This window comes from Pseudoliparis swirei, chromosome 9, assembly GCF_029220125.1.
Source record: "Pseudoliparis swirei isolate HS2019 ecotype Mariana Trench chromosome 9, NWPU_hadal_v1, whole genome shotgun sequence".
NCBI lineage: Eukaryota > Metazoa > Chordata > Actinopteri > Perciformes > Liparidae > Pseudoliparis > Pseudoliparis swirei.
Genome location: NC_079396.1, coordinates 4,692,098 through 4,719,877, shown reverse-complemented (window position 1 = coordinate 4,719,877; position 27,780 = coordinate 4,692,098). Strand labels below are relative to the sequence as shown.

General features: G+C 40.8%; 2 protein-coding genes and 1 long non-coding RNA gene across 6 annotated transcripts in view; 2 read left to right on the top strand and 1 right to left on the bottom strand.

Moving 5' to 3' along the window:
- The window catches only part of clcnk (chloride channel K), a 27,607-nt gene extending 18,902 nt beyond the window's left edge, over nucleotides 1-8,705 (top strand). The window contains exons 14-19 of the mRNA XM_056424002.1: nucleotides 4,002-4,218; nucleotides 5,871-6,004; nucleotides 6,536-6,606; nucleotides 7,587-7,667; nucleotides 8,047-8,133; nucleotides 8,346-8,705. Of these exons, the coding sequence (XP_056279977.1) occupies nucleotides 4,002-4,218; nucleotides 5,871-6,004; nucleotides 6,536-6,606; nucleotides 7,587-7,667; nucleotides 8,047-8,133; nucleotides 8,346-8,405 (650 nt within the window). The 3' untranslated portion in view covers nucleotides 8,406-8,705. The remainder of the gene's footprint in view (nucleotides 1-4,001; nucleotides 4,219-5,870; nucleotides 6,005-6,535; nucleotides 6,607-7,586; nucleotides 7,668-8,046; nucleotides 8,134-8,345) is intronic.
- On the top strand, nucleotides 532-2,545 carry LOC130200053 (uncharacterized). Of its 4 annotated transcripts, none has more exons than XR_008832923.1 (4): nucleotides 532-682; nucleotides 1,545-1,603; nucleotides 1,682-2,016; nucleotides 2,156-2,545. It is a non-coding gene; the product is annotated as an uncharacterized LOC130200053 (long non-coding RNA). The 4 variants fall into 4 exon arrangements; XR_008832924.1 differs by lacking the exon at nucleotides 532-682 and adding an exon at nucleotides 737-870; XR_008832925.1 differs by lacking the exon at nucleotides 532-682 and having other exon boundaries at nucleotides 1,252-1,603; nucleotides 1,657-2,016.
- Nucleotides 8,706-9,877: 1,172 nt separating the features above from the next.
- fam131c (family with sequence similarity 131 member C) lies at nucleotides 9,878-20,863 on the bottom strand. The gene is made up of 6 exons (XM_056423962.1): nucleotides 20,833-20,863; nucleotides 19,156-19,220; nucleotides 16,841-16,925; nucleotides 11,480-11,707; nucleotides 11,106-11,195; nucleotides 9,878-10,125 (listed from the first exon to the last, which is right to left on the bottom strand). Exons 1-6 carry the CDS (start codon nucleotides 20,861-20,863, stop codon nucleotides 9,878-9,880), a joined length of 747 nt encoding a protein of 248 aa, XP_056279937.1.
- Nucleotides 20,864-27,780: the final 6,917 nt, after the last annotated feature.

The following is a 27,780-nucleotide window of genomic DNA, read 5'->3' as shown; positions in this document are numbered from 1 at the left end:
GTTTGTCCATATTGGAGAACCGGACCACCCTCTCCACCACCTACTGCAGGGACAGCGGAGCACGTTCTCCAACAGACTGCTTCAGCTCTGCTTCACAAGGACAAACAGGAGAACATTCCTGATACAGGAGAACATTCTTGATAGAGGAGAAACTTCCAGATACAGGAGAACCTTCCTGGCAACTATTAGACTTTACAATAAATCACCTCTGGCCAGATCCTCCTCAAATTGAACAACATCAATGAACATTGCACCACTTTCACTTTATATACACTTAGATACACTGTATTTACTTTCATTTTTTTATTATTTAACTTCTTAAATGTAATATATCCTGTCCTACTATTTTATTGTATTATTCTAAGAATCTAGTTACTAGAGAAGAAAACAGCACAGACAGAGACAGACAGACAGCCCGTCCGAGAGAGAGAGAGAGAGAGAGAGAGAGAGAGAGAGAGAGAGAGAGAGAGAGAGAGAGAGAGAGAGAGAGTTCAAAGGAGAGGCCAGGTGTCAGTGATCAGTCTGATCACAGCAATCAACACACAAAAAGCAGATTGAACTGTTGAACCCGGTTTCGCGCCTCTTCTCCGCAGTTTGAGCTGCGCGCTGCTCTCCGGCTTCAGTGACTCACGAAACGCCACAGAGGGAACGACAGCCTCCTGACATGGCATCTCTTCTTGAGGTAAGAATGCCAACTTAATTTAATTTCAGAGAGTAAAAGTTGTATTGAACGGGCAACGTTAGTGACACTGAGGTTTCTACTCGGCTCTCTGGTGAGGAGTTGAGCTAGCCTCGTGTGAGCTAGCGGGTAGCTACTTTTGAATTCGAGGCATGGTGTTCTGCATTTCTGTGTCGCCTTGGGCGTCAAGAGTAAGTTAATTTAGCTATCTGATGGTTAAGTGTTTTCACGTTTCTTTAACATTGTCGATGTAACGTAGGTTGTCGGTTTCTGTGTTGAACGAGCTAACATTAGCTTACTTTACATATGTTAGCTGAGGTAATGTTTAGCTAACGCTCGTGTTATAGGTTCATTAGTGGCAGGTGGGTTAAGACACCTGAGGGGTCACGTGCTACACACTTCATCTAATAACCACGATTTTATTGAAGTGCTTTGAAACTGGTTCCACGCAGACATGTGTAGACAAGCTCACATATACCGGAGAGGTCAGTCCGGACAGTCACGTGACCAGACACGTTATTGTACAGGTCTGTTCACGTGACGTCGGGACTCTGTTCACGTGACGCTGTTAACTTGATGCTGTTGACGTGGTCGGGACTCTGTTCACGTGACTGTTGTTAACATGACGCGTATAACTGCGCTGTGGCGGGACATGACAGCTCACAGCTCCTCAGAAGCTCCGTGCACCGTGAGCTGTCCAGTGAGGGGATGGTTTCATGATCAAATCTTCATTTACTGTCCACATTATCAGATGAGGACGTCACCAAAGAGTGTCCTTTGAGTCAATGTTTACATTTATGTACAGATAATTAAGAACAATTAGTTAATTGTAAAATGCTAATTATTTTCTCCTGCCACCTTTCAGACATTATAATCCAACTTGGATGGAACAACTTCGTGACCTTAATGACACCCAGCAACACGGTGAGATTATAATCCATTTAAATGCCAGAAGCAAGCAATTATTTGTTTTTAAGATGTTTTTTTCTTTATTTGTGTTAGAGCTAGAGAGACACACAAGCACCACAGGGGAGGATCTGCAGCAAAGGGACCACCGGAAATCAAACCTTGGCCGCCATGATGACGACATGTGGCACTTGAGTGTGAATCTAGCCTTTTCATTTTTATTTACAACATTAGCATTGAAAAGAGCAAAAGTTGATGCTTGAGATGATTTTGTTTTTACTGAAGAGGATGTATGTCCTCCCTTTGTCCTTTATCCCCTTACTCTTTCTTTTTAGGTGTGACTACGACTACCAGCATGAACCTCAACACCTTCTTTGCTGTTCCACTAGTGTGACCCATGATCGGATACAAGTTGTCAAGGATAAACGGGAGTAAGTTGTTTTAAGTTCAGTGTCTTAATTTAACAACAGAATACATTTTTATTGTTCGAACCACCTAGTCATGTTGTAAATGCTTTTTTAAGTTATATTATTGTTAATCTTTTCTGTTTTGTCTTTTTTCTGGCTGTAGAGAGAATCATGTCAGCCCACAGACAACCGGTTGACCTGTGAGTCTTCAAGCAGTAATGATGACTACTCCTGCCTTAAGTTCCAGTTTCCTGAACATCATGTCGGCATGAGATTCTGTCCCCACCTATCTTCAGTCTGGACCCAATGAGTTTTTTTTTTTTACAGTGCGTTTACAGTCACATGGTTTTTTTTCGAGGCTTTGTCTGAGTTTCAGTGCTGCAGTTATTTACCATTCAGGGTTGTTCAGAAACATCCAATTTGTCATTCTCATTTGAAGGGCTTGCTGCTGTGATTCTTTTGTGTACACCAGGATTTCTTTGTATTTTGGCATTTTACACAAATGTTTTTGAAAGATGGTCAACAAAGTTGCACAAATAAATGTTTAACTGCTGTTGTCCTAAATGTGGTAATTTGTTAACTGTTCCTCAGTACATTCTTGCAAAAAGAAGGCATGATATTAAGTAGATTCTACATTTAAAAAAAATATGCGAACAAAGTGACAATCAATAACATTACATAGATTTTAAGTCATGTGTACCAATTATAAGTTGATTTGCAAAATGTATTTATGTAAAGATAAATAACAATTTCAGTTTAAATGTGTTGAATTTAGTAACATTCTTCCAAGTTGAGTTGTAACTTATTTTATTTATTGAATCCAAATCAGTATTATCCAGATATTTAGTAAATGGAAATCAATTTCATCCACATAATTAGTAAATCTAAATTACTTTTTCACAGCTATTTGGTATATCAAAATTACTTTTTTTTGAAAACCTAGTAAATATTAATCATTTTCACCAATAAAATTAGTAAATATAAATTGGTATTATCTGGATATTTAGTAAATGGAAATCAATTTCTTCCACATAATTAGTAAATCTAAATTACTTTTTCACAGCTATTTGGTATATCTAAATTACTTTCTTTTGAATACCTAGTAAATATTAATCATTTCCCCTGTATAATTGATTTGGATTTACTCAACATTTGCCATATTATTAGTAAATCCAACATATTTGTATTTAATATTTTGTTTAAATTTGCTTAATTAAATCAATAGTTTTTAATGAAAGATGAAGTATTAAATTATATTCAATGATATTAATTGTCACTTTGTTGCCTTAATTTTATTGAGTAGACAATGGTCAAACTTTTCTGAGTGTGTATGTACATGTTGATTTCCCTCTTCAATCCACATGATTTTGAATGATACATCCTACTAACTACTTTAGGTTTTTGTGAGCCACTTCCTATGTTTTCATCGAATCTACAGAGAGCTAATATTTTAAATCAATTTCTGTGAATTTGGTCATTTTGATATACAAATATTACAGAAAATTGCAAGTATTTACTGCTGTAAAATATTATATTGTGTTGAATAAAATATAAATGTGTGCTATCGTGTTAAAATACTGAGTGCAGTTTAAAACTTAAATGTATTAATAAATTCAACTCGGCTACTTTTCAATCTGAGGTGGCGAAGATAAGCACTTCTACAAAGCACAAAACAAATACAAAAATAATATATATATATATGTATATATATATACATATATGTATATGTGTGTATATATATACATACATACATATGTGTATATATACAGGACTCTCAGAAAATTAGAATATTGTGATAAAGTTCTTTATTTTCTGTAATGCAATTAAAAAATTATTAAATATTAAAATTATTAAATATTAAAAGAATAAAAGGCTTGCAATATTTCAGTTGATTTGTAATGAAACCAGAATGCATGACATTTTTGTTTTTTTAATTGCATTACAGAAAATAAAGAACTTTATCACAATATTCTAATTTTCTGAGACAGTCCTGTATGTATGTTCTGTAGGTGCGGCCGCCTTCTCCGGGGCTGTGACACACAACTTGTCCCCGGCCCTGATGGCTTTAGAGCTAACCGGTCAGTTCAGCCACGCTCTGCCCATCCTCCTCGCCACTCTGCTGGCCAATGCCCTGGCTCGCTCTGGGCACCGCCCCTCTTTCTATGACGCTCTCTCCATCAGCAAGAGGCTCCCACACCTGCCCTCTTTGGTGAAGGCGTGCCCTCGGTAAGTAAAAACAATACATAACTAAATTATGAATTACAAATTCATAACACAATTTTGTGTTTTCCATGAAAACTCACACTTTGATTTATCAAAAAGACAAAGAACCTTTTCAAACCAGGGTTCTTTAAAGAACCATTTACTTAAAGAGTTCTTCAAAGAACCTAAAGGTGTGTCAAAGAACCTTCAAAAATGGTTCTTTAAGGCACCATTTCAGGTTCCACAAAGAACCTTTCAAACCAGGGTCCTTTAAAGAACCATTTCCTTAAATACTTCTTCAAATAACCTATAGATGTAACAGTTTAGCTCCACGCCTTCCTTTTTGTCATAGTTGTTTTCATCCTGTCACACCATCTCGTCAATCCAACTCCCCTCACCTGCCTCTGATCACCTCGTTAGTCCCTCATTCCCTTCACCTGGTCCTCACGCCCTTCTCACCTGCAGCCCATCCCCTCATTAGTCCCTCACTATTTAGCTCCCTCACTTCCACTTGTCCTCTGCCAGATTGTCTTGTGTTTTCGTGCCAAGTTCTGCGTTATTAGAGTATATTCCTGACCTGCCTGTTCTGACCCTGCCTGCCTGCCCTGACCTCTGATTCTCTTCCCCGCCTCTTTTTGGACTTGTTTGCTTCTTCGACTGATCTCCCGGTTTTGACCCAGCCTGTTTCCAACCAAAGACAGTATTCTTTGTGACTCCTGTCTGAGTCGTGCTTTTGGGTCCACTCTAATAGCGTCGTGACAATAGAGGTGTCTCAAAGAATCTTCCAAATATGGTTCTTTAAGGCACCATTTCTGGCTCCACAAAGAACCTTTCAAACCAGGGTTCTTTAGAGAACCATTTCCTTAAATACTACTTTAAATAACCTATGAAGGTGTCTCAATGAACCTACACAACATGGTTCTTTAAAGCACCAGTTCCACAAAGAACCTTTCAAACCAGGGTCCTTTAGAGAACCATTTCCTTCCATAGTTCTTCAAAGAACTGAAAGGTGTCTCAAAGAACCTTCAAACCAGGGTTCCTTAAATAACCATTTCTTTAACCCTCCTGTTACCTTTAGGGTCAATTTGACCCCATTCAATGTTTAATGTCGATGTTCTTTGGGGTCCATTTGACCCCAGGCTGTTTTTCACTGTGTCAAACATATAAGAAATATCAATTTTTTATATATTTAAAGGGCTATTTAGGTAGTCAACAAACAAACATAAAGTACCTCACACTTAAACTTGGGAAACAATATTAATTCTAATAATTTTCTGGAGGTTTTAATTGCTGGGGTCAAATTGACCCCAAGGGTAAAATATTTTAGTAAATGTAAAGGTAACAGGAGGGTTAAATCGTTCTTTAAAGAACCTTTAAAGGTGCCTCAAACGAATAAGTGGTTCTTCAGTATAGTGATGGTTCTTCGCAGAACCACAATGCCTTTTAATGAACCATTTAAGGACCATTATTATTCTGTGTGTGTACATGCTTTTTTCCCACAGTGTGTCATTCTGCCTGATGTCTCATGTCAGATCTGCTTTTCTCAAACTATGTACCGTTGATTTCATGAATCCTTCCAGCGGTTTTGAAAAGGCGTAAACCTTCCAGATGTTTTAGATCTGATCACAGCTGCTTCTTCGCTCCAGTCGTGTGACGCGGTTCCTCTCTTCTCGCAGGCTTCCCTCCACGCCCGTCGGACAGGTTTTGGGAGCGAACCCGGTGCAGCTCCAGAAAGCAGCCGGGCCGGCGGAGGTCCAGCTGGCTGTCAACACCAGCACTCACACACACATCCCTGTGGTGGACTCACACGGTGCGCAGACAGGACATCTTATTTTGTCTAGATCAGAGGTGTCAGACTCATTTTCAGCATCATGGCCGCCCTCAAAGGGTTGTAACTGAAACACTGTAAACTACTGGAACATATTGTTAATATGATTATTATTTATATCAGTGTAGAAATAGTGTAAATCTGAAAATATTATCTAATATTATACCACAAATCCATTTAATTTGAAACCTTCAAAATAAAAGCACAGGGTATTTTTCTCCAATATCTTTAAGAAAAGGTGATTATATGTCAGAGGCCACATAAAATGACGTTGTGGGCCTGTGGTCTCTAGATCTTCCACACAGAAACAATTTATAAATGTGGACATGGAACATTGTCAGATCCATCATGGATAAACATAGTCCCTCATAAAGATCGGAAGGGAAATGATGAGAGAAAAGATTGTCACCGTTTTATTAAAAAGCTGTTGAACCCGAGAGCCGTGCACACGTTGAACTGGAGCACCGACTGTGGGGAAATTAAATTGATTTGCTCTCCTTTCTTCTGTTAAAGAGTCGCAGCTTCTACTGGGCTTTGTTCTCCGGTCGGAGCTGCTGATGTTCCTGCGTCACTGCAGGACGGAGGTAAAGAGATGGACGGAGAAGGTCGAGGAGGGCGTTGATGCTGCTTACAGGGGCAGGCCGTGTCTTCAGCCCTGTCACATTGTTAAAACATTTATAGTGACAGAACAGGTTCTTTAAAGAACCCTGGTTTGAAAGGTTCTTTGTGGAACCATGTGGTACCTTAAAGAACCATCATTTAAAGGTTCTTTGAGACACCTTAATAGGTTCTTTGAAGAACTAATTGAGGAAATTGTTCTTTAAAGAACGCTGGTTTGAAATGTTCTTTGTGGAACCAGAAATGGTGCCTTAAAGAACCATCATTTAAAGGTTCTTTGAGACACCCTTATAGGTTCTTTGAAGAACTATTTAAGGAAATGGTTCTTGAAAGAACCCTGGTCTTAAAAGTTATTTTTGGAACCAGAAAGTATGCCTTTCAGAATCATCATTTGAAGGTTCTTTGAGACACCTTTAAAGGTTCTTTGAAGAACTCTTTAAGCAAATGGTTCTTTAAATAACCCTGGTTTAAAAAGTTCTTTGTGGAACCAGAAATTTTGCCTTGAAGAACAATTTGTTGAAGGTTCTTTGAGACACCTTAATAGGTTATTTGAAGAACCTTTTTCGGAAATGGTTCTTAAATGAACCCTTCTTTGGAAGGTTCTTTGTGGAATCAGAAATGGTGCCATTAAGAAGCATTTTTTAAAGGTTCTTTGAGACACCTTTATAGGATATTTGAAGAACTATTTAAGGATATGGTTCTTTAAAGAACCCTGGTTTGAAAGGTTATTTGTGGAACTAAAAATGGTTCTTCTATGGAGTCACTCTGAAGAACCATTTTCAGTTCCAGATGGCACCTTCATTAGTCTCTGTGTAGTATGTCCAACACTAGAGGAAGTATGACCATAACCAGGACAACACAACTCAAATACTGATGAATGCTACTGCGCGACAAGAAAAGCATCTGTTAGTGAACGCCGACACACGTTCACTCCTTCCCTGTTCAGACTCTGGAGAAACATCTGGATGAAGTCTGCCGCATCTACCCGACCACTGTCCTGATATCGCCTCACACCACCATTCAGGAGGTAGGGAGACGGCGAGCACCTCTGCTGCAGCATTTGGGAGGCGAGGACGGGTTGGCTCTGCACCAATCAGAGGACAGGGAAGATTAAAAAGCAGCTGGTGAACATAGTCCATTGCAGCAGTGCTTGGATCGATCCCTCAGGAGTAGGTGGGGACCAAAAACCGAGCTAAAAGCCAGTGAATATTACACTTACATTCCCCTGGTGGCCATGACTGAGAAGTGACTGCACACCAGCCTGCTGGTTATTGCAGGTTTAATAACTCGAGGATGGTGTCAGTCTTATCAGCTGACTCTCGGAATGAACGCGATTAGTCACGCGACTTTTCTTCTTCTTCCGGGAACCAGTTACTTCTCATCCAGTTTCCTTTGCGTCCTCACAGGCCCACAGGGTCCTGAGTCTGGTCGGAGGTCAGAGCGTGTGTGTCGCAGACAGGGGACGGCTGGTCGGGATCATCACATGGCCGGAGGTAACACACATGTGTGTGTGTGTGTGTGTGTGTGTGTGTTCACACTCACTAACACTCTCACCATATAATACTTGCACATCTGCACTCTGGCATCAAGACCACGTCCTCGCATGAATTAGTCATCGGGTGGAAAAAGGTCAAATGACGACGGATGAATTCTAAGCCGGTCTCTTTCCCTCCCTTCCTTCTTCATTCTCTATTCTCTCCTCCAGATGAAGAGAATATTAGAAGACTTGGCAAAAGAAATCGAAGCAGCGACACACAGGAAATAATCTCATCCCTTGACCTTTTTCTTCTTTCTTTTCTAAGCATCCATCTCTTTCTTGATTAGCAGTGGCTCAAGTGGCTCTGGTAATGACGTCACGTCTTCATCGCCCACGGCTAATAATAATGTTAGCATACAAATAAAAACTGTCATCAGCTGGAGGCTCCTTAACATGTATTGTAAGGTTACTGTCATATCTTTTTATTGTCATTGCAAATTTCCCCGCTGGGGGAACTATTAAATGATTATAGTTTTATCTTCTGTGTGTCTACCCAGAATAATATATGGAAAACAAAAGCCTATAAAACAGTTTTTCTACCAAATAACACGATTTCAAAGTGTTTTTGAGAGTTTGAGATATCTTTTCCTGCAGTTTTTGGTTTCTATATATTTCAGTACACTAAAAAAAAAAGTCATTGGGATCAGTGAACCATCACTTCAATATCCGGTACCCATAGTTATATCGTTAAAGAAGTTATTGTGGCTGTCCAGCAATGCCACCTGTTAGCAACACCAATATTCATATTCATATCAGAATAGAGTTGGCTTGGTACCGAGGTTCATGCTCAGTCTAATTACATCTTGATTGCATTCATAATGTTTGTGCTTTTCCTGTTATAATTAAAACTCAGGAAGAATGTGACACATCAAACTAGTTCACAGGAATAACATGAAATCTGCCAAAAGAAAAACATAAAGGGAAAATTCTGATGCAATAAATATTGTAAGATATGACGGATGAAGCTGAGTGTCCTTATAGTTTATGACATATTCTGCTTATTGATGAAAATTGTCTGCCGTCGAAGGCACATTGTTATATCTTTTGGCCATCCTTTTGATCGGTTATGATTTAATTGCTCACTGTAGTAATCATTGAGAGACTTCAACTGTAATTATTAAAAAAGGATGCTCACCCTTCAGGATCAAGGGCGGCCATTATAACTAAAGAGATGACTTGTGCTATGATGTGTGCAACTCGCTGTCAAAGAGCATTTAAAGTCAACAAAAAACATGTATTTCTTAAGATTAAAACGTGCGGCAGAGCGTCAACCGGCTGTTTGTTGGTTCCAGATTAAGATTTCAGACACGGTATTGATTTGAATAAAAAGAATAAGACTCTCCTAACTGGCAGTAAAGTGTCCAATTCACAGAAGACACGCTTTCCGGTTTCTTTCAGGTTATTTTATCTATATACTGTGTTTTATTGTACGCTGGATAAAAAAGAAGAAGAGAAGATGTCATTAACAATGGATCTTTGTGCATTAAAAAAATAAAAGTGCACACGTCTCAACATGGGAGAACATTACAATCTGGAGTCTTTGTATCTGAAACCTCCCCAGGCCAGCCATTTCAGGGGGAATTGCCTCTTGAGATATCTCGTATCTGCCTTTCATGTTTCGGATCAGGCGTTCCGGGCGGAAAGTCCTCTAAGTAGGGCTCGTTTTCTCAGAGGCGGCCATCATCGTGATCGCCGGGCTCCTAGTTGTAAAAAACGTCGTCCTCGGAGAGCGAGCTGCTGTCTCCGTGTCGTACGGCCGCCTCGAGGGGACGGCCTCGGTCCTGCCGGCCGCCGTATGTCGTCGGGGAGACGGTGCGGACCGGCGGACAGGCCGGGTGGGCCGGCCTGCTGTCGCCGTACATCTGGGCGTGGATGCTGTACAGGTGCTGAGGAACGCTGACGCTCCCCCCGTCCAGCAGGAACTGGGACAGGAAGTGATTCTGTGCAGCTGAGGAGGAATTAGGGGGCGACTGTGTGGTCAGTGGTCAACAGGTCCGATATTCAATCAATTCAATTCAGCTTAATTCAGTTTATTTTGTAGTTTAAGGAAATGGTTCTGTAAAGAACTCTTCTTCGAAAGGTTCTTTGTGGAACCAGAAATGGTGCCTTAAAGAAAAAAATTGTTACGGTTCTTTGAGACACCTTTATAGGTTCTTTGAGAACTCTTTAAGGAAATGGTTCTTCAAAGAACCCTGGTTTGAAAGGTTCTTTGTGGAACCATTTCTGGTGCCTTAAAGAACCATGTTTTAACCCTTGTGTTGCCTTAGGGTCATTTTGACCCGAATCAATATTACACCCTCCCCCCGCCTTTGGGTCATTTTGACCCGATTCAATGTTTCACCCTCCTGTTACCTTTATATTTACTAACATATTTTACCCTTTGGGTTCAATTTGACGCCAGCAATTAAAACCTCCAGAAAATTATTAGAATTAATATTGTTTTCCAAGTTTAAGTGTGAGGCACTTTATGTTTGTTTGTTGACTACCGAAAGAACACCGACATTAAACATTGAATGGGGTCAAATTAATCCTAAGGCGGGGGGAGGGTGTAATATTGATTCAGGTCAAAATGACCCTAAGGCAACACAAGGGTTAAGGTTCTTTGAGACACCTTTATTCAATTCAATTCAGTTTATTTTGTATTGCCCATTATCACACATTAATAATTAGCCTCAGAGGGCTTTACAATCTGTACACATACGACATCCCTGACCTTTGACCTCACGTCGGATCAGGTAAAACGCCCATTTAACACTATGTTGGGGAGTAGTTTATATGTTTATATGTTTCAGTTACCACCATTTGAGGGCGGCCATGATGCTGATGTGGCCCACGGTGAAAATGAGTTTAACGCCCCTGCTTTAGTTGTTGGTGTTTGGTTCAACTTGTTTTCTTTCTCACACTTTTACACCTTTACACATGACACACCGTGTAAACTGGTGGAGGGCGGCTCTAATCTGTCATCCAGGGACCACGCGTTCATGGATGCTTCGGCCAGCGCAAACTGCTCCGCTACTCCTGTGGAACAAACACGGTTATGTTCCCTTTCTCAGAAGTCGCCCCCCCCCCAAACATACACACACACACACACACACACACACACAAAAGGGAAATCAAATTAAGTGCTCTAGGGTTTGAGTCACCGTCATGGCACATCTTCTGGGAAATTGATTTGTGTAGATCTCTCTTCTCTCTGCTCAAGCCAATCAAGCGACGCCCCGCGGGGGGTCTTAGCATCCCTTCATCTTCATCTTCGTTTTTATTATTTTATTATTTATTTAAATTAATTTAGTCCGTCTCACCTGCAGCGAAGCGGGCTTCCTTGATTTCGTCCGTCATCTGGGAGTAGAATTGCTCGTCCTCGTGCAGCTCGAGCCCCATCCCCCCCCAGCCTCCTCTGCCGCCGCCCCCCCCGGCCTCGCCGCCGACGCCGCCGCCCCCCCAACCTTTCCACTCGATCAGGTGAGCGACTCGGCCCTGCGCCATCGCTGTCGGCTTGGTGATGTGCTCCTTTATCGTGGCCACCAGACCTAAATCAAGAGGAAGAGGAGCAAGGGGCGGTCATCACGATGAAGTGGATTAGAAGTGTGGTGGCAGAGGATATAAGGAGACACTTTGTGGGGGGGGGGCTAAAGCGATAGGCAACGTTAAATGGTGATGGGAGACAAAATATCCCATTAAGGTAAATATGGAAATGGGGAAAGAAGACACACAGGAGTGAGAATAATGTGGATCACCATGAATTGAGAAGAACACTTTAGCATAATTCAGACTTTGAAGGATATATATATATATATATATATATCTTTGTATTTGCATAACCTGAAGCATGAAAGAGGCTGCAGTCTACTGTAGAGCTCCATTAGGTTGACAGTGTAACAGCACCCAAGATGATTTTAGAGATGATTGTACATTTTATTGTTGATTACCGGCAGCACTTTAACTGCACTGTAAGAAGCCCACAGGGATAGAAACCCTCTAATTAAAATGGCACAAAAGTCCAAATGTAATTAGACTAACAATGAGAGAACACACACTGACATGATGCAGTTAAGTTAGTTAGTTAAAGTGTTCTTTAAAGTGTTCTGATCTGTGTTCAAACTGCCTCACAGCTAACGGAGGTTTAAACACTCATTTTGGACTGACTGTGTTTGTTCGAACTTCTTTTAAAAATATATATTTTTTTAATTTGTAAAAAAAAAGATTAATTATAAGTAGTGCTGTGAAAAATAACGCGTTAACTCAGTTAATCCAATTACAGGTTTAACTAGTTTTTTTTTTTTAATTAAACATGCGCAAGAATGAGCTCCAATCCGTCTGTTGTTGGTCCGGGACGAAAAAAAGTCACTTGCAGAATGACTTCCAATACACCACTTCAATCTGAACTCTGTCCGCTCTCATGCAGACGGTCTGTTCATCGGTAATGATCCTTCCGCAGGTTCACCTCCGGAAACCTTGTTACGACTTTTACTTCCTGTAGATCAGGGTCTCAACACGTCGATCGCGACCTGCCAGTCGCGTCGCGCATGACATTACGATTCGCCGCCCCCATGTTCTCTCTCTAGCGCGTCTTTGTTCTTATTGGTTCTTTTATTCTGTTGTTGATCGTCGTAGATCGTCATGAATCAAAAATTGGCCCCTGACCGCGACATTCTATCTATCTTTTCTTTTTCTTTTATAAACTAAACAAACGTCTGTTGTTGATCTCCACAGCAGCATGTCATTTCTGTCTCTACGCGTTGCCCTTATCTCGATCTCCCTCGCGCGCCACAGAGCTCCAGCGCGCGCGCGGGGACGAGCAAAAAAAGTCACTTGTCAATCTGTCCACCTTTAGATTGTATCATGGTGGAGTTAATGGTTGACAAACAAGAAAAATGCTCTGTTTAACCCTCCTGTTACCTTTACATTTACTAACATATTTTACCTCGGTAAATTTGACCCCAGCAATTAAAACCTCCAGAAAATTATTAGAATTAATATTGCTTCCCAAGTTTAAGTGTGAGGTACTTTATGTTTGTTTGTTGACTACCTAAATAGCCCTTTAAATAAATAAAAAAGTTGATATTTCTTATATGTTTGACACAGTGAAAAACAGCCTGGGGTCAAATTGACCCCAAAGAACACCGACATTAAACATTGAATGGGGTCAAATTGACCCGAAAGGTAACAGGAGGGTTAAACATTCTGTTTAGGATGAAGATGTATTAATGTTCCATATGGAAGAAAACTGCTAAATGACTGCTGAGTTGCAGTACCATTGTATAGAAGAATGTATAAATGTATATATCCGTCTTTTGTCATAAATCTCTATGTTCTCACAAAATATACCGAGAATATCGGTAATAGGTGATTAATCATGATTAATCCACAAAAACCTGTGATTAATCCGATTACAAATTTTAATCGTTTCACAGCCCTAATTATAAGACAAAAGACAATACATAGACATAACACCTAGAGGATGACAAAACAGTGGAAAAAACATCATAAAGTCAGAGTATTGAGATCAAAATTAAATAAATTTGTGTACATGTGTGCGTGTGTGCGTGAGCTTTTTTTTAGTTGGTTCGAACTTCGATGTACCAACAGTTTCTATTCACCTTCTTTCTATTCACCTTTTATTCAGGCCGACTTGCCTCTCACACTCGCGTGAGGTTTTGCCAGAACACACCTTAATTACAGTTAAACATTCAAGCTATGTCACTATGTCTGTTTATCATTCTAAACTTAAATTTAAATTCCATTCAGTTTTTTTATACAGTCCAATATCACTAATCCGCCTCAGAACGCTTTACAATCTGTATACATACAACATCCCTGACCTTTGACCTCACATCGGATCAGGAAAAACTCCCAAAAGATAGGGAAAAAAAACTTTCCCGGGGGAAAGAAAGGAAGAAACCTTCAGGAGAGCAACAGAGGAGGATCCCTCTCCAGGATGGACAGAAGCAAGAGAAAGAAAGAACTCTCTTTGTTTCACAAGTTTCAAGTCTGAAGTAAATCACGTCGTAAATCCTCATTATTGTGACCAAGACGTTGTCCTGACATCGTCCGGGGATTATACTATATTTAATTGTTTGTTGTGTGTGTTCATTTTGGGGGCTTGCAGGGATGCATTGAATTTGATTTAATAATATAATAATATTTGGGTTTCCGCATATCGACTGTGTGTTTTTCTTTCACCACCATTTTACGCTCCTATAGGTTAAGCAGGGACGTAATAGCGATTAACCTCGGAGCGTAAAATGGTCGTGTTCCCCAAAGTCAACGTACAGACGCGAGTGGTTGCCATAGAAGCACATTTTTGCCGTTTTAATACCAGAGTATTGGACACATTGGAAGTTTGAGCAGACGATGGCGCTAGATGTCAAGTTAAAGTATCCGCAAAGTTGTTCCAGTTCATCGTTATTACCTTCGCATTGAAAATGCCGGAAGGTTATGTTTTGATCGCCGTGTATTTATTTATTTATTTGTATGCGTGTTATTCGCAAAACTCAAAAAGTATTGAAACGAATCGCATGAAATTTGGTGAGATGATTGTTTATTATCCGGGGACCAGTTGATGAGATTTTGGGATCGATCGGGTCAAAGGTCAAAGGTCATGAACAGGTCAAAATCTTTCGCAGAACTCAAAAAGTATTGAACCGAATCGCATGAAATTTGGTGGGATGATTGTTTATTATCCGGGGACCAGTTGATTAGATTTTGGGATTGATCGGGTCAAAGGTCAAAGATCATGAACAGGTCAAAATCTTTCGCAGAACTCAAAAAGTATTGAACCGAATCGCATGAAATTTGGTGGGATGATTGTTTATTATCCGGGGACCAGTTGATTAGATTTTGGGATCGATCGGGTTAAAGGTCAAGGTCAAAGGTCATGAACAGGTCAAAATGTTCTTGAATCGCATGAAATTTGGTGGGATGATTGGTTATTATCCGGGGACCATTTGATTAGATTTTGGGATCAATCGGGTCAAAGGTCAAGGTCAAGGTCATGGAAAGGTCAAACTCTTTTTTTACCATAGCACGATACATTTTTGTCCAATTGGCATGCAACTAATGCCAAAATGTTCATAATTCAATGCCCAATCTTGTGATATGTGAAGGTATGCGCTCTACCGAGTGCCCATGCTAGTTACAAATATGTATCACCGCACGTGCACAGATAGACGCCTAGTGCTTAAGCACCTCCCCTTTTGCCCTGGATGAGAAAACTGCCCCTTTTTCTGGAGACACATTTTTTCTTTATTCGTCAGTATTTAAGAATAAAAATGACTTTCTCTTCGCTTTTTTTCATTTTTATTTACATGACTACCCATGAGCCAATCAGAACGCTTGCACTGTCGTTACCGTGTAATAATTCATATTTATTCATAAGGAAAACGTAAGCTAGCTGTCTAATCCTGCCAAGAGGAGACGCAGGTCGAGGACCGCATCATTAGTGTAATGCTGCTTATGTTTCAACTCTGTCGGAAAACATTTTTGGCGATGGATGCCCTTTTTTTTGGGTTTGAGTACCTGCCCCTCAAAATGTCTGTGCACGTGTCTGACCATAGTTGTTGAGACATTTCGTATCTGGTGCGGCGGCAAAGGAAAAGTCAGGGTCCCACTGGAGTCACGAGGCTCCATCCTCCCTGAGGAACAGCCTGAGCGTGGCTAAACACGGATGCCACTTCGATGCATATCCATAAATGTGTAATCTGATTGCTCAGTCACTGCAGCAGAAGCAGCACATCTCACTGCTTTGGCAGCCTGCAACCTCAATTCAAACTGTGCATGTTTCCTCTCACTACCGTGACGTTAACAGAACTGTTATTAACTCGTTTTTTCTTCAGTCCAACACAGTTGAATTAGTGGAATCGAGTGATTTCATTCCAGTTTCTTGATGCCGCCAGCGGGGCCTTTTTGTTGCCATTAGCTGTTAATAAATCCACATCAGCTTGATACATCGATCAAACGGCACCATACAAGAAGAATAAATGTCGCAACAACGTCTGCATGACGATATTCCTCTAAATGTAATTGTATTTTGTACAATAATAATACAGTTTGCCGCAGTGTGATCTGATTTCAGGAGGCTGGCGGTTGCACTCTGTGACCGCTCCGCCACACAGAACTTGCTTTTGAATGATGATTAAGTCTGAGTAAATGTCAAAAAGCCTCTTTTTTTCTTTTTCTGGACCGGTTCTCTCGGTTCCAAAGCAAGTCTCAGCCGTTCTCTGTCTGCCTGAACGTCTGTATTTGCCTTCATGGGGTTTTCACTGCCTTCATAATTATACTGTCAGGGTAATAAAAGGGGCTTTCATTTGGGGAAAAGGTCAGCAAGGCATAACACATTAAGTCAGATAATTAACCTCCCGCAGAGGGAGGGAAGCAGTGGAGATGAGGAAGAGGGGATGAAAGGGAGGAGGAGGCACCGATGAGAAGAGAAGAGGAAGCCAGACTCAAAGGTGAAGTAAAAAAAAAGGGGGGGGGGGGCGAAGGAACCGTGTGTGTTCTTGTACCTGACTGTTTACTCGTGTCTGGACAGAGAGACAAGATATGACTACAACACCAGCCTACCACGTGCCTGAGCAGTGTGTGTGTGTGTGTGTGTGTGTGTGTGTGTGTGTGTGTGTGTGTGTGTGTGTGTGTGTGTGTGTTTGTGTGTGTGTCCGTCTCACCCATCAAAGAGGAGGTGGCCAGCTCGCCGATATCATACCCGTTGCTTTCATCTGACACGCTGCCGTTGGACGGATTCTGGCCATCCTGCACAGGAAGAGGGAGAATGTCGACTCCTTATCATTGATGGAAGCTGGAAAGCTTGTTCTCCAAAGGAAGCTGAGAAAATAGCTCGAATTTTGCATTCATGACATAGGATCTTGAATAACGAGGAGATATTATTTTCTATCTTACATAGGAGCAAACAATACAAATCACCAGGAACCATAGAAGAAGAAAACACAGCACATACACACATGCAAATGCACAAAGCACATGTATATACATCCTCCTCTGGTAACTTCAGCCCATAAGGTGTGGACACCCAATGTCAATTAATGCACAGAGAAACTGTACTGCAAATACATTTCACTTTTTTATTTATTTTTTTACTCTTAAATTACATCCGTCAAGCTTTTTTCCAAAGATGCTGCTCGCTAAATGTAATCAGAACTAAGTACATGTTTACGCGTTAGTGCATGGTTCCACTTCAAAGTGCTGGAAACAATTTCAAATGAGGTTTTACAGGCGATAAAAATGTGGTAACAAAAAGTTAATTGAAGGTAAAATGAGAAAATTGGGGAAAACCAGTGTTCTCTTGGCAAATTTAAGACCGTTTCTGTTTTTGACCTCAACTGCTTCGTTGCCAGATGTTTAGTCACTGCAAACCCAAAAAGGTCTTGGACTGGTCCTTCCATTAAAACTGCTTTAAAAAAAACGTTTTAACAAAATTAATCCTGAATTAATGTATATAAATTCTTATTTAATATAATTAAGTCTGTCAACGTATCAATAATGACTGTAAGACACATTTAGGCAGGTTTCATATGGGTTCTACTTGCAATGCTTTAAATTGTAGCGCAAATGAAAAAGTTATCAAAAAGACAGGATGTCAAGTAATTCATCCAGTGCTCATAAGAGCTTTACAAACACATCCGACTTTTATAAAAATGCGTACGAACTCATGTCTATTTCATTATTATTATTTTTTTCAATGGCGGTATTACCTTTACGTTTCTTGATGCTAATGGCTGTCCCGTTAGCTAGCAACACTAGCTACAGTTAGCTCAACAACAAACCGGTGAATACAAAACAATAACTCTGAAATTGTTTGTTGTAGGTTAGTTTGTCTTTTCTTTCCACAGAGAATTAGAGTCTAATGCAACACTGACGCTAGAAATGTGAAGTCTGGAGGCCGACTTGAGCTCCCACTCCATGCAACAGGCGCTTTTCACAGCGGCCATTTTGACATGACATAACAGGCTAAACACAGGTCCAATTAATATAATTATAGTCCCATTATATTTAGTGTATCACAGTCACAGTGAACCAGCTTGCACAATACCAGCGCCCTGGAAGAGGGCCATAATTAATATAATTAATGTTGAAATCTCTGCTGGGAAAAGACCTTTTAGTCACATTGTGGCAAAAACACAGGAACAAGACAGAAGATAAAAGAGACCCAATCGTTTCCCCTAAAGTAGCAGGTCTAAATCTTTGTTATTTCTCCAATATTTGAGAATCTATAAGATCAAGATTCAAGATTTAAGTTTGTATTTGCCATCTGTGCCTCGACCAACAGTCCAGACCCATTGGACATCTAGTGCAGGGCACAAAAAGGAGAGGACAAAATACAAATTATATGTACAAGAACAAGAAAGGTGCTATTATGTACAATTTTGGATACTGCTGGGGATATTAATTTTAATAGCAGATGTTACTGTTTGAGATACACTAATACATAGAAAGCTGATTCATCGAAGCCTGCATGGGGAGTGGGATGGATCCGGTCTGAGGAGCAGTCTGAACATGTTATGTCTGGAAGGGATATGAACCATAAAATGGAGCCGAACAGCTACTCTTATCTCACTGTGCAATAAGCGTGCCGTGGGCAGATAATCGGGGATAAATCTGAGCCGTACTGTTTGTGAACATCAAATATTCTACATTTCACTTGAAGCGCTATTTCACCCAAATCAAAGAAAAAATAACCTTTTTCATAATTATCTCTTATAGTATTAAGAATGCAGATAGTTTGGGTTTTATTTGGCCATCATTTTAAATATCTGTCTCTGATATTTCTTTTCCTATAATACAACTTGAACGAATAGGATTTATTTTTTCTTTCTTTCTCTCGTGAAGTTATGATCCCGCTGAACCTACACTGCAAAAAGTCAATTATTGTTGCTTTCAGCCTACTTTTGGGAGGCAGACACACTGAAAAAGGCCAACGTCGGGGCAAAAACCTACAAGGTAAAGATGAGGGCTTTTGACTCACCTTGACAGACGACAGCCGGACCTCCTCAGTCTGGTCCTGCCGTGCTTTCATGGGATGGTGGAGCTCTGCGGGGAGCCACACACACACACACTGGTTTTAGATGCATGCTCTATACGTGTGAATGTGTGTGTGTCTGTGTGTGTGTTGGCAGAAGTGATGGTCCTTACAGCCAAAACCCAGTTGACCCAAACGGCAATGGGGTCAAGCGAGGCTCAGCATCACCGTGAGCCTCTCTGCACCGGCCCACACTCGGCCTGTTTGATAGTTAATTGGCGGTGATGGAGGTTCACGTGGCAACAGGGAAGGAAGTGCGGTTCAGAGCGGTAGCGAATTATTAGATCATTAGAAAAGCCAGTGGACACACACACACACACACACACACACATTTACAAACCCGCCTGGGGTTCCCCCTGGGAGGTGTTGTCAAGACAATTGTCTGTCGCCATGGATACGCATCAGCAAGTGATAACCTTCCATTTACTTGAGTCACGATCCGGGCTCTGGCCCCTTTAAACACTATGAGCAGGTCAAGAAATCCATTATGATTCAAGAACCAACGGGGCGTCCTTATGGCGTTGGATCACACACACACACACACACACACACACACACACACACACACACACACACACACACACACACACACACACACACACACTTGTAGCTGTCTACCAGGAGCCTCACAGCTGCCTTCTCTCTTTCCTCCAAGCTTGAAAGCGCTCCATCTTTTTTGTGTGTGTGTGACTCTTCCGGAATAAAAGCAAACTTCTCATCTGCCAAATTATTGTGAGACTCACAGATCCAGGCTGAAAATAAAAGTGTGAGAACGTGACGTGAAACATCACGCGGGTGACAAAACAACAAATGGAGCGTCGCAGAACGCCGGCGCCCTCTCGTTCTTCATCGGGTCTTTTTTTGTTTTGACAGCACACATTAGTGCCCGTGTTCCTCCTGAAAGAGGCCCGAGCTGCAGGCCGAGCCGCCGCTCTTTCATCCAGATACCAAACACTGCCTGACTTCCAGCTAAAGCTCCCTTAAGCTCCACGCAGACAGGCAATGTGAGAGAGAAGATTGCGACCAGAGGCACATCCTCAAGTCGGATATGAACGAGCTCTCGGATGGAGCCGTCGCATCCCAAAGCCGCCGCTGATCCTCACGTCCCTCTCATCCCCCGGAGTCGAGTTTCGGAAATTCTCTCGGTTTATTTGATAAGGGACGGTAAATTACATCAGGCACATTAATAAAGACATTCCTGTAAATCTGAGGCTAAAATAAGAATAATTAGAATAAGAGGCTAATGTCATAAAACATAATCATCAGATTACACGATGTTTGACCGATATTTACGCTTTTTTGGGTGAACAAAGAATTAATAGTGAGAATAGTGAGTTCTCTTATAGCTGCGAAGAAGAGCAGATGAAATCAACTTTTCAAACGTCTGCTTTTCATTTGTGCTCTGCGCCACTTCAGGCTAAAAATGTGATTCCGTTGGTTGCCTTCGCCCCGGGGGATCTCGTTAAATTTCCCCGCGATTGTCTAGATTCTCACTTCCAAAGCGATTCCCTGGAGAGCGCGATGTAAATTTCGGAAACCGCCAAAAAAATAATAATGTTTTTGTCGGCCGCCGTTGAGCCTGCAGGACTCGGACGCGCAAACAGGTGGATTGGAGGCACTGACCTTTGTGACCTTTGCAGAGGCAGGCACCCATGATGGGTGTCAGGACGGCCGGGCGGTTATCTGTTCACCATGGCGGGCTCGAGGATGAGGAGGATGAGGAGCGAAAGGAGGAAAGGGAGGGCGAAGGGGAGGTGTGAGCGGTAAGGTGGTAAGAGCAAGCGGAGGAGAGGAAGTGAGGAAAGTGCGAGTGGATGCAAGATGAGCTGCAGGCTGATGTATTGACTGACTTCTCTGTACAGGAGGAGGAGGAGGAGGAGGTGAGGGAGCGAGATACAGACACAATATGGAGAGGGGGGAGAGAGAGAGAGAAGACATCCCCCCCCCCCCCCATCGGGGAGAAAGCATGAATGCCTGTCTGCTGACGATTTTGAATCTCCTCCCCTCAATTTTCTCTTCTACTCTCCTCCCTCTCTCCTCTTCTTCCTCTCCATCCTATTTATGGAGGGGACTGTGAAAGCGGAGCTATATGTTAAATATGTTGTATCGCTAATTTGATATGGGAAACAATTCAGCACCTTGTATTAAAGTGCAAAATAATAACTGCTTGCTGCTTCTATTGTACCAGTGATGTTTGATGCCTGACATGAAAGATTATAGAAACAGTTCTCCCCAAAATTAATATCTAATTATCCTGGCCCTTTATGGCAACACATGAAAGTAGAAACATAAGTATGTAGATAAATTATCAAATCTACCCCTGTGGTTACAGTAAAGGGTTAAAGATGCCGTGCAACCAACTGATGTTATTGTTGTTTATGGTTATTAGGATGTTTCTGCTCCATGAACTCTGAGATGAATGTTCACTTTCTGGTTTTCACGGATTAAAATGTAATAAAAATGTAATAAAAAACAGATATATCGACTCAAAAACACACATTCACACCTTTAAACACAGCACACTGCGTCTTCTGTGACCTCGATAGCACTGTCTCACACACACACACACATGCACGCACACACACACACGTGCACGCACACACAGACACACTAACACACACACACACACGCACACACACACGCACACACGCACACACACGTTTGTAATTACATGCGTGTGCGCTGGGACATTGCAAACGGGGCTCTTGCCATGGGGAAAATGCTGTTGCCGTGGCAACCAAGCCACTCCATTCTATTATTTTTGTGAGCTTTTTTTTCTCCTCCTTTCTTTTTATCAATTGGGATGTGTTGATAAACAAAGTGTCTTTACCCTGCAGGGCCCTCATTAACAATGGACACAATAACAGGAACTGGACATTGACCCCCCCAATATTCTCATATTATTATCTTTATTGATTGTTAACTGTTTCGTTTATTCACCTGGCATGTGTGCAATGGAGGCTTGAATTGTGTGAGAAGTTAATGCTGGTTCCGATGAGTAAAGCTCATGCAGGCACTTGGGTCAGCTATGGGCTCCTTCGGGAAGAAAGCGAGGGAAAACGTTCGGCTAGTTTCATTCGTAGTCGACTAACACAGCGTATCGATGTATTTGTGCTTTCAGGACGGTAAGTGATGAAAACGGTATAAAGGTATAGCGACGTGGATCATAACCACGCTGGTGACCCCTGTGACCTGAGAGGATGAGAGAGTGGATGTGCAGGACGTCGCCGGCATGGATGACGTAGTTGGAGTTGTACTGTGAGCCGATGTGTTCGATGTCTACGTATGAGGGAACACGTGATGCTAGTTTTATGAGTACACACAGAAAAACAATGGTTCTTAAATGGTTCTTTAAAAGGCTTTGTGGTTCTACGAAGAACCATCACCTACTGGAGAAACATGTGTTTCATTTGAGACACCTTTATAGGTTCTTTGAATAATTCTTGAAGGAAATGGTTCTTTAAAGAACCCTGGTTTGAAAGGTTCTTTGTGGAACCATAAATGGTGCCTTAAAGAACCATGTATTGAAGTTTCTTTGAGACACCTTTATAGGTTCTTTGAAGAACTATTGAGTGAAATGGTTCTTTAAAGAACCCTGGTTTGAAATGTTCTTTGTGGAACCATAAATGGTGCCTTAAAGAACCATTTTCTGAAAGTTCTTTGAGACACCTTTATAGGTTCTTTGAAGAACTCTTTAAGGAAATGGTTCTTTAGAGAACCCTGGTTTGAAAAGTTCTTTGTGGAACCATAAATGGTGCCTTAAAGAACCATGTATTGAAGTTTCTTTGAGACACCTTTATAGGTTCTTTGAATAACTATTTAATGAAATGGTTCTTGAAAGAACCCTGGTTTGAAAGATTCTTTGTGGAACCATAAATGGTGCTTTAAAGAACCATTTTTTGAAGGTTCTTTGAGACACCTTTATAGGTTCTTTGAAAAACTCTTGAAGAAAATGGTTCTTTCTAGAACTCTGGTTTAAAAGGTTATTTGTGGAACCATAAATGGTTCTTCTATGGCATCACTCTGAAGAACCCTTTTGGGTTCCCGATGGCACCTTCATGTTTCTGTGGGCGTAGACTGCAAAATTAAGGGACGATAAGTGTCCGTAGATTTGTACTAGTTCCCCCGAGCCGGTCAGAACCCGTTCTCTGTAATTATTTGACCTCCCAGTGACCTCACTATACAGTCCACCCTCTTTTAAAACACTTTGCTCCATCTGTCGGTCTCAGAATAAGTAGACCTATTAGAGAACAGCATGAGGAAAGTACAAACATGTATCCTAGAGAATGACTTCTATAGAGTCTAAGATAATATTAACATCAACAATTATTTTTTTATTTACAAAATGATAACATATAACACTGATCTTTGGCCCTGCTCTCTGGTAATCAGTCTAGGAATTAGTTTTAGCTTTACTATGTAAACAAAAGCAACTAGAACGGGCACTCGGTAGAGTGCATACCTTCGCATATCACAAGATTGGGCATTGAATTATGAACATTTTGGCATTAGTTGCATGCCAATTGGATAAAAATTGACCGCGCTATGGTAAAAAGAAGATTTTGACCTTTCCATGACCTTGACCTTTGACCCGATTGATCCCAAAATCGAATCAAATGGTCCCCGGATAATAACCAATCATCCCACCAAATGTCATGCGATTCGGTTTAATACTTTTTGTGTTATGCGAATAACATGCATACAAATAAATAAATAAATAAATACACGGCGATCAAAACATAACCTTCCACATTTTCAATGCGAAGGTAAATATATACATATCTATATGTACACACATGATACCATGATGACTGCTGGTCTCCATGGGCGGAGGCGATACATTTCTGTGGGCAATAAGCCTCACGTTGGTTTGACTTATGCCTGATCAGATGTGTTTCCTGTCAGTTTCAGTCTTCCCGCTGCAATTAGGAGCAGCGTGCAGCCGCTTCTCTATACTTTGTGTCACGTAGAGAGACGCCCAAACCGAGTTACGTGTCTCAGTCTGAAGGGGTTACGATACGTGTCAGCAGAGAAATCACATAATGCACAGCAGACTGAAGAGCAGGACGGTTGTTTTCATTCACATTTAATTACGACTTCATTTTCATCATTGTATGAGCTTTTTTTCTCAAAATATTACATCTTTATATTCTTGACTTGGCAGAGAAAGCAGATATGTGCACTGTACAATCTAATTAGTTAACCTGACTTAAAAGCATACAAGTCAAGTCAAGGAACTTGTTACAAGCAAGTAAAGTTGAATATGTATTGTATGTTGTACCAACATATGCTTATTTAGTGTAGAATACCTACACTTGAGTAGAAGTAACTAAATTAAAGTGAGTTAGGAGGACTTCAAACTTTACTTAAGATGTACTTTTGACTAGTACAGCCTACTTAAAATGACTATTTCTAAATATACTTTGTGTGTATTCCAAAGAACACATTTATTTTATCTGGGCTAACTATTATTACATGTTCTGCAACAACAAAATGTATCGGTATTATTTACTTGAACAGCGATGTAATTTACTTGGATTGACTTAAAATGACCGCGTCCGTGTTACTTACCATGGCCCTGTTGATGCTCCGCCCACTCCTCCTCTCTACCTCCATCTGCCACGGAGGTCTGGATCGTGGTCCATGCCGACTACCAACTATTCACACACTCTGTCTACTCACTGAATGTGTTGTTACTCTGTAATGATTCATTCTGGTCACATGACATCTACTGCTTCTGTCCGATGTGAGGTCAAAGGTCAGGGATGTCATATGTGTACAGATTGTAAAGCCCTTTGAGGAACATTTGTAATTTGTGATTTTGGGCTCTTCAAAATAAAATAAAATAAACAAAAACTGCTACCTCACGAGTGGACGCCATTGATGCGAGCCTCGTCAGTTGCGTTTCAGGGCTGAAAATGTCCGCTCGGCAGTCGCAGTGAAGGCCGAGGTGGCCCTGGCACGTTACATAATACAACCAGCATGTCAAACTCTATCTTTGCGTCTCTGTGCCTGTATTCATGTTTATCCTTGTTCCTCTCCCATCATTCATACAGATCAAATCCCCATCATCCATCAAATCTTCAATTGCCCTTCCATTTGAATCTGTCTGCTGACCCCCCTCATACACACCACCATACTACTTCATATACATGTCCTTGTATTTTTAGTCGGGTACCCAAATCCAACCATCTGCATGGATTGTCGTAGTTAATTATAACCACCTGCTGGTCTTTTCCCCCACACTTCCATCACTATATACTCTTAACCCTCCTATTACCTTTGGGGTCAATTTGACCCCATTCAATGTTTAACGTCTCTAAATAAATGATTGACATCATTTTTTTTGCTTCATATTTCATGACTTTTCCTAATTTATTGGTGACAACTGGGAAAACATAACATGTACATGATGATATGTTTCCACTGTCCTGTACACAACTTGTACCCATCTGTGTTCTTTGGGTTCAATTTGACCCTAGGCTGTTTTTCACTGTGTAAAACATATAAGAAATATCAACTTTTTGTTGATTTAAAGGGCTGTTTAGGTAGTCAAGAAACAAACATAAAGTACCTAACACTTAAACTTGGAAAACAATTTTAATTCTAATCATTTTCTGGAGGTTTTAATTGCTGGGGTCAAATTGGCCCCAATGGTAAAAGATGTTAGTAAATTTGAAGGTAACAGGAGGGTTAACTCTCTTCCTTTTCCAGGACCCTAAATGGGATATCTTGTTTGATGAATGTAGCCCAACTTCTCCCTACCCCAGGATCTCTGTCTTTCCTTATTACTGATGATCCATGACTCTAAAGTAGGTTTCAACCAAGTCTCTTGAACACACACTACATCCGGCTTTACATCCATTTCTTTAATGAAATGCTTGAATTCCTGGCCATTGGCCTTTATACTTCTGGCATTCCATTGTAGTAGTTTAACCATTATTAGTGCCAACCGCCCCATGGTGCTTCCTGGCTTGATTGAGTAGTCCGGTTCTCCCTCACCTCTTCCCATGTCAGTCCCACTAATCCTAAACGGTTCCCTGCTCCTTTCACAATCAGCTGGATTATATATTGTTTACTTCTGCTGTGCTGTTGATCATCCTGCGATGAGTGTATAACTGAACCCTTTGCCAGTTTTAGCTTGTGGATCATGAGGCAAAGACCAGAAACAAGCTCAGCGGGGGGGGGGGGGGGGGGGTGTTCTGCAGACCGACCCGCATTCTCGGGGGGGAAGGGGTCCTTGGCTCTCAACACGGCGCCGCAGAATAATAATTCAAATTTATATCGCGATTTTCTGAATACAGAAAGAGGCATTGTAATGATCAAAAGTAAAATACACCATGCAATAAATGGAAACAATTAGGCGATACACTAAATTACATAGAATCTATTAATTTAATTAACTTGAGAGTAGTAGCCTATAGAAGGTTTAGTCTTAGACAATAACATACAAATATATACAATAAAACAATCACAGAAGGGAGAAAAAACATAATGAATATGTGTTAATGGATGCAAACAAGCAAAACACTTGTTTTAGGTCCAGAGCATTATGGAAAACTAGGTCTATGGCAGAAGTTTAACTTTAATACTAAATATAGCCATTAGAATTTGACTGTTAAGAAATAAGAATAATATGCCTGTGAAATATATGCTTTTATTGTTCTTCTCGTGTTGAAAGATATCAAAGAAAACCTATTTAAAGGGAAATAGATCCAAATCCGTTCCAGTGTGAATACACGACGAAACGCAGAAATGGATTTATACCACTAACTACTGGTAACACCCTTTATGAATATGAAAAGTTTTCTTTTACCTCATTTTGTTATCAGGTCATGCTCCAAACTTGTTTTGCTGAATTCTCGGTATGATATTAGGAACAGTGCAGCATCTTTTTGTGCAATGGTGAAAGTCATCCCAGAGCAATGGCATTAAAAACAAAAGTGATTTATTTTGGTGTTACCATTGAATACTTTTGATTGTCATTCAGTTCATTTGGTGGAAATAACTGTCAAACAGTGTCACAGCAGTGTTTGAAGCCACCTCTTAAATAGATACGTAAAGAATATTCCTCTACCGTTCCTCGACAGCACAAGTTCCGTCTCACTGTGAAGAGGTGGAATGATAAAGACTCTAGTGCCCTCTAGTGGTGTATTCATGAAATATCGTTTTGTTAACGCCCTGTGTTCCCATTTTGTCACCTCGCACGACCCAGTTCATTAAACCAGAACACCGAGTCAGATTTGAACTAAAACCGCACACTTTTACAAAAACGCTTAATAAATAATATTAATAACTAAAAGCCCGTCGTCATTACATGTAGGTGAATGTGCAGAGCAGAAAAGGTAACCTTTGACCTGCACTGAGCTGAGAAGTCTTGAGTAAAAGAGCACTATATAAATAATAAATGTGTATATATGTCAGCTGGGATCGGCTCCAGCGCCCCGCGACCCTAATGAGGATAAGCGGTATGGATAATGGAATGGAATATATGTATATATATATATATATATATATGTCTTAATAATAAATAATAAATGTTACAGTAAAAAAGTGTAAATAAAAATGATA

What these genes read in the sequence shown, in the direction of transcription:
- fam131c (XM_056423962.1), bottom strand. Translation starts at nt 20,863, where the DNA reads ATGGGTGCCTGCCTCTGCAAAGGTCACAAAG. An exon ending in TCCGGCTGTCGTCTGTCAAG is followed by an intron (nt 16,926 to 19,155) that starts GTGAGTCAAAAG and finishes CTTCCTGTGCAG; the next exon opens with GATGGCCAGAATCCGTCCAA. An exon ending in GCCCTCCACCAGTTTACACG is followed by an intron (nt 10,126 to 11,105) that starts GTGTGTCATGTG and finishes ATTCCTCCTCAG; the next exon opens with CTGCACAGAATCACTTCCTG.